Here is a 7,448-nt window from a genome sequence, read left to right on the forward strand (position 1 = left end):
TGAGTCGAGATGTTCACGTGGAGGAATCAATGACATGGAACTGGAGTAACACGATCGAGGAAGAAACTAGTTCAAAGGCTGTTATGCCTCCGATATCAACAACCACCGAGCTTTCAGAAGATGAATCTGAGCCTCTACAGCCCAGATTGAGAAGTCTACGGGAGATATATGACACTACAAATGAAGTCCACATTGTATGTCTTCTCGCCGACTCAGAAGATTTGAATTTTGAGAAAGCTGTACAAGACGAGAAATGGAGATCGGCTATGGATGAAGAAATTGGGGCAATTGAACGCAATAAAACTTGGGAGCTAACCGACCTTCCTGAAGGAACTCGACCCATTGGAGTAAAATGGGTGTACAAAAAAAAGATGAATGTCGAAGGAGAGGTTGAGCGTTATAAGGCTCGACTTGTGGTGAAGGGCTATAGACAAAAGGAGGGAATCGATTATGATGAAGTTTTTGTTCCTGTCACAAGAATGGAGTCAATCCGACTTCTGATCTCGTTAGCTGCTCAAAACCAATGGCCAATTCTACAGATGGATGTGAAATCAGCATTTCTAAATGGAGTGTTGAAGGAGGAAGTGTACGTCGAGCAACCACTTGGGTATATGAAGAGAGGTGATGAGAAGAAGGTGTTGAGATTGAGAAAAGCCCTCTATGGGCTGAAGCAGGCTCCTCGTGCTTGGAATGAGAGAATTGACGAGTATTTCAAGAAAAATGGGTACCAGCAATGTCCGTACGAGCATGCCTTGTACACAAAGAAATCAGAAAATGATATGATGGTAGTCGCTCTCTATGTCGACGACCTCATATTCACCGGAAGCAACACAAAACTGATTGAGGAGTTCAAGGAGGTAATGAAGAAGGAGTTCGAGATGACAGACTTAGGTTTGATGAAATATTTTCTTGGCCTAGAAGTGAAGCAGTCAGAGGAAGGGATTTTTATATCCCAAGAGAGGTATGCGCTTGAAATTTTAAAGAAGTTTAAAATGGAGGACTGCAACCCAGTTTCAACTCCAATGGAACCAGGCACTAAACTCTCAAAGTTTGATGGAGGAGAACGGGCTGATGTTGGGAGATATCGAAGCTTAATCGGAAGTCTAAGGTATCTTACAAGCACGAGACCCGACCTAATGTTGAGTGTTGGGATAACAAGCAGATTCATGGAGGATCCAAGCTATACACATTGGAAGGCCTTGAAGAGAATTCTGAGATATGTTCGAGGAACTCTTTCACTTGGTATCTTCTATTCAAAATCAGATAACTACCGATTAGTGGGTTACTCTGATAGTGATTGGTGTGGTGATGTTGATGACCGGAAAAGTACTTCGGGTTATGTATTCCTACTCGGAAATTCAGCTTTTACTTGGTTGTCAAAGAAGCAGCCTATTGTAACTCTGTCGACCTGCGAGGCAGAGTATGTGGCGGCCTCTTGGAGTGTGTGTCATGCAGTATGGCTTTCAAATTTACTAAAGCATTTGGGAGTGATCCGAGACGAAGGGACTGTGATTCGAGTTGATAACAAGTCGGCGATCGAGTTGGCAAAGAATCCAGTTAATCACGGAAGGAGCAAGCACATTGACGTCCGATTTCATTTCATTCGAGAACAAGTCAAAGAAGGAAAGGTTGAGTTGGAGCATGTTGAAAGTCGAGCTCAAGCCGCTGACATATTCACCAAGCCATTACCGACCACACTGCTGGAGAGTTGTAAAAGGCTGATTGGAATGAGAGATGGGAAGAATATTTAAGTTTAAGGGGGAAATTTGTTGAATAAACTTTAATTAATAAGGTATTTAGTTTTTTGATGTTTAATAATCCTAGAGTAATAACTAGGGGTGAGTGGGATAACCAAGAGATTTGGGTGGGAGCTATTCAATATGCAGAATAATTTTGTTTTGTAATTTGAAGAGTCAAGCATATGAAGAGTCTATGCTTTCCTATAAAGAGTTGTAAAAATCTATTTGAGATAATAAGAAAAATATATTTTGGCATCTTGTTATCAACACCGGAAAACTGCGAAACCGCCGATAAACTCCCAAAGGGACAATGGATCAACTTTTTTCAAGCTCTCGATGAATGGCAAACATCAGTTGAGCATGTCGTGGAACAGATGAAGCCCTTTCCTACTTGCATGATAACCGACAGATTCATTCCTAAAATTGCAGTAGCCGCCAAGAGATTAGACATCAGGAGAGTCATCTTCGATGGAATGGGTTGTTTATCTTTAATATTGATTCATCAAACTGAAGTTTCTGGAATTCTTGAAAGCGATGTGGAATTAGAACAACCTTTTATCGTGCCAGGTATACCGGATAGAATTGAGATAACAAAACAACAGTTACCTGTTTTTGTATATTCGAATTCAACTGGAATGAAGGAATATAAAGAGAGGTTAAAAGAAGCAAATCGCGATGCGTACGGGATTATAATCAACAGTTTCGATGAGTTAGAACTGGATTACATCCACGAATTACGAAAATTGCATCACAACAGAGCATGGTGCGTTGGACCATTGTCCATGTCAAATAACAAGTCGGAGATGGCGAGTAGAGGGGACAAAGCATCAATTGACAAGAACCAATGTCTGAAATGGCTCGATGGTCATGAATCAGGGTCAGTAATCTATGTATGTTTAGGGAGTCTGAGTAAAATGACGCTAACTCAGATGTTAGAACTTGGTCTGGCATTGGAGGCATCGAACCGTCCTTTCATTTGGGTAATTCGAGAAACAGATGGGAAGGAGGAGATTGAGAAATGGTTGTCAGATTATGAGTACGAGGAAAGGATATGTGGTAGAGGAATTCTAGTACGAGGATGGGCTCCCCAGGTACTAATTCTGTCTCATGAATCTATTGGTGGATTCTTGACGCATTGCGGTTGGAATTCGACTATTGAAGGGATAAGTTTTGGAGTTCCGATGATAACTTGGCCTCTTTTTAGTGAACAATTTTTCAATGAGAAGTTGGTCGTGCAGATTTTAGGAATTGGAGTTGGAGTTGGAGCTAAAATGTCTATTTTTGAATTCGACGAGCAAAAAGAGACGCTAGATTATATTTTGGTGAAAAGGGAGGCGATATTAGACGCTATTGGGAAGGTGATGGGCGGCGACGATGACGGCGAGGAGAGGAGGAAACGAGCAAGGAAGTTGGGAGAGGCAGCGAAGAAAGCGACGGAAGAGGGTGGATCATCTTATCATAATATCAATGATTTTCTTCGAGATATAGTTAAGCCACAATAAAAACTATGCATAAAAACAAAACTAAATTATTTTAAAAAATTTATATGTTTATTTTACAATAATATAAAGTTTAAATAAATTTTATTTGAGTAATTGACAATGCGATGTAATTAATGAATAATTATTTTTAAAGAAATTTATAAATATTTACTTGTATATTATTTTGAATGTTTTTGATGTTTGTAAGTTCCATTTAAAAATACATTTTGAAGTTAATATGAATTTAGACTAAAAAATATAAATTTATACTACTTTAAATATTTGGTTGAGACATTGATTTAGATGAGATAATGTTTGTTTTTTAAATTGAAGTTCTTAATATTTTTTTATCAAATATATATAAACCATATATTTTGTAGGTGTTTTATTTGAAGTTTTGAATAGTGATATGATGCGATCGAGGAATGTAAAAAAAATCATGTGGATATCATAAACTTTTTGGATAAAGTTTTTATCATTGTGTTTTGTTGTAAAAATTATGGGAGTTTAGGGTTTCATTAAAAAAAATTTGTTTGTGATGTAGTGCGATTAACGACATGATTATAACTAATGATATGTGAAAGCATAATATACTTATCTTGGTTATTTGATGTGCTTAACGACCCTAACCTCCCCCTTCAGTGACTTTGAAACAATATCTATAAGGAGACAAAACTCCGTCTTCATCAGCTTTTTCTTCCCATACGTCTCCACTGGATCGGTAAGGTCGGAAAATAGGGTTTGCATCTGAGCAATATCTTCAACGGGAATCTCATCAAATGCGGTGAGACCTTCCGCTGGAAGCCCAAGCACCTAGACAAATAACTTCTTGGAGATGGAGATCTCCGCATCCTTTACTGTGGCTTGAATGGTTTCGCCCACCACTTTTGTTGTTCGGAAGAACTCACGAACCTCCTGCTCGTGTAGGATGAAAGGGCCTCCCAAGAACTTTCTGAGGCCAAACGCCTCTAGGGTTCGGAGCATAGCCGCCATCTCCGGCAACCCCGCGGCATATACTAACTCGAAATCAATCTGCAAAGTCTTTTGAACCAAAGAAGTCATCTTAATCGAATATAGATTAGAAGAAGATGAAAATAGATTCTATAGAGAGGAAAGAGAACGTAAATGTGGTTTAGGGTTTAAGGTTTAGAGAAGAAAGGGAGTATGAAACGTTTCTTGTGTGCAAGGCTCCCTTTAAATAGTTTTGAAACGATACCGATTTAAAAAATTATTATTAGCAAAACCGTCATTTAAATGAAAGGACATGATTAATTAAAAATCATCATTTACGAGGTAAAAGACATCATTATAAATAACAGGCGTTTGATAAGAAATATTGGGTGTTGGTCCCATCTTAGTGAATGAAAGACACGTGTCTTCATGTTATTTGTTAATAATGTGACCGTTCACTTTTTAAAGATAGGAGTGAAACGACATTGTTTTGATAAGATTGACACAGTTGTCCCCCATTTGGATTTAGAGGAGAGGTCTGGTGAGCATTGAGACAACCGACTAGTTGGACTGTTCATATGTCTTTCATTTCAACATAGATAGACGTCTGTTAGGAAGAGCATATGCTCGCGCGGAGTAAGACGTCTAACCAAAGAGCGTCTGCTCGCGCGAAACAAGACGTCTAACCAAAGAGCGTATGCTCACGTAGAGAAAGACGTCTATTTGGAAAGCGTTTGCTCACGCAAAGCCTTAGTTGTATTAGCAGGCGATTACCCAACATACTGACGTCTGACCAAGTTGAAATTTCGGACAACTTAAGCCTAGCTCGTCTGGTGCGCAATGTCATTAGACGTACGCTCTTTCAACGCTATTGGGAACATCCGTTTCAACATGTCTGGCTCATCTGCTTTGTTTTAAGTTCCCCTAAATTTATGTATAAAATATTTTTATAAAATGAATGATAAATTTAGTTTAGAGAAGGGTTCCCCCTAAATTTATACATTAAATTATTTTAAAAGATTAACAATAAATTTAGTTTCAAAAATGAGTTCCCCTAAATTTATGCATGAAATTATTTTGGAATGAATGATAAATTTAGTTTAAATCAAAAAGTCTCAAGATATTTCTGAAATAGGAAAACTTAATTTTGGAAGTGGCTTTGTGAATATGGCTTCCACTTGAAGGTCTATTGGCACGTATTCCGGTCGAACGTGCTTCTGTGCCACGTGATCCCAGATGAAGTGATGACAAATGTCGATATGTTTGGTCCGAGAGTGAAACACTGGGTTGAATGTGATTGTTATCGCACTGGTATTGTCATAAAAAATGGGAGACCCATCTTCCTAGATACCGTAGTTTCTCAATTAATGTTGAACCCAAAGAAGTTGAGCAAAGAAGTTACCTGTGGTAAGGTATTCCGCTTCTACTTTAGACGTGGTGATGGACATCTACTTCTTGCTAAACCAAGAAATTAGACGGTCACCCAGGAACTAACAAGTTCTGCTAGTGCTCTTCCGATCAATTTTGCACCCTACATAGTCTACATCAGAGTAAATTATTAATTTAAGACTAGAATCTTTCGGATACCACAGTCCAATGCATTGAGTCCCCTTTACATATTTCAAGATGTGCTTGGCAGCTATAAAGTGGGATAGTTTAGGGTTAGCCTGGAATCTCCCGCAAACGCCGACGACAAACAAGGTGTCTGGTCGACTGGATGTTAGGTAGAGTAGCGAGCCTATGATCCCTCGGTATCTCGTGATATTGACACTCTGACCATCTTAATCCTTGTCCAACTTTCTAGATAAGTTCATGGGAGTGGAGGCTGCTGAGCAGCTCTCCATACCAAATTTCTTTAGCAATTCCCTCGTGTACTTGGCTTGGTTAATGAAAATTTTATCTTTAAGTTGACACACTTGAAGGCCTAGGAAGAACGTCAGTTCACCCATCACGCTCATCTCGAACTTGTCCTGCATGAGCATAGAAAACTTTTCACTGAGTTTGGGGTTAGTTAACCCAAAAATAATGTCATCAACATATATCAGAACAAGTAAAATATACGAATCCTTAACAAATCTAAACAATGTTTTATCCATTGTGCCTATTATGAAATCGTGTTCAAATAAAATCTTTGTTAAGGTATCATACCAAACTTTAGGAGCTTTCTTAAGACAATAAAGTGTTTTGTCTAACTTAAACACATGATTAGGCAACGAATGATCTTTAAAACCTGGAGGTTGTTCGACATACACATCTTCATTAAGAATCCCATTTAGAAAGACACTTTTAACGTGCATTTGATAAACTTTGAAATTCTTAAAAGCAGCGTAGACTAGGAATATCCTTATAGCTTCAAGCCTTGCTACAGGGACGAAAGACTCCTTAAAGTCAATTCCCTCCTCCTATCTATAGCCTTGAGCTACAAGTCTGGCCTTGTTCCTCACAACTAGGCCATCTTTGCTTAATTTGTTTCGAAATACTCATCTAGTTCCAATGATCGATTGATTTTCAGGACTTGGAATTAGATGCCATACTCTGTTTCGTACAAATTAGTTTAATTCTTCTTGTATTTCATTGATCAATCGGAATAAAGAAATTCTTCATCTATTTTCTTATGCTCTAATTGTAAAATAAATGTTTAATTAGTCATCTCATCCATTAGTTGGTGTATTATTCTAATAGGAGCATACGGGTTACTAATAATGGATTCAGGCGGGTAGTTCTTGTTCCATCTGAAGTTAGGTCTAAGAAGGTCAGATGTCTGATCAGCTGGCCCCGCAACATCCGGACTATCAATAGCCTGCTGACTTATAGTCTGGACGTTTGGTTGAGCATCAACTGGATCAGCTGGTTGATCAGACGACATGTTTCTTATAACCTGAGCTTCATCGTCACTATCAAATTGAAAGATAACATCTTCTAATCTGTTAGCAACTTCGTTGACTTCGTTGGAATTACTTTCCACAGATTCGTCAAAGACTATGTGTATGGACTCTTTAACAATTTGATTTTGTTCATTAAATACTCTGTATGCTTTACTAACTACTGAACATCCTAACATTACACCAGTGTATGCTTTGACATCAATAGCATTCAAATGACTCTAGCCATTATTTATGAATAAAACAATTACATCCAAAAATCCTAAAATATGCAACTTTAGGGGGTTTTCCATAAAATATTTCATAGGGTGTTTATTGAGGCGTTTATTGATCATTGATCTATTTTGAGTGTAACACTCTATGTTTATGGCTTCTGTCCATAATCTTTGAGAAAC

At 38.2% G+C, this 7,448-nt stretch overlaps 1 protein-coding gene across 1 annotated transcript; it reads left to right on the forward strand.

Annotated features, from left to right (window-relative positions):
- The first annotated feature begins 2,113 nt into the window (after positions 1 to 2,113).
- LOC124909609 (anthocyanidin 3-O-glucosyltransferase 4-like) lies at positions 2,114 to 3,241 on the forward strand. Its single transcript, XM_047450275.1, has one exon. The coding sequence runs from the start codon at positions 2,114 to 2,116 to the stop codon at positions 3,239 to 3,241; it is 1,128 nt and encodes a 375-aa protein (XP_047306231.1).
- Positions 3,242 to 7,448: the final 4,207 nt, after the last annotated feature.

The sequence above is a fragment of the Impatiens glandulifera genome, chromosome 7 (genome assembly GCF_907164915.1).
Source record: "Impatiens glandulifera chromosome 7, dImpGla2.1, whole genome shotgun sequence".
NCBI classification, from domain to species: domain Eukaryota; kingdom Viridiplantae; phylum Streptophyta; class Magnoliopsida; order Ericales; family Balsaminaceae; genus Impatiens; species Impatiens glandulifera.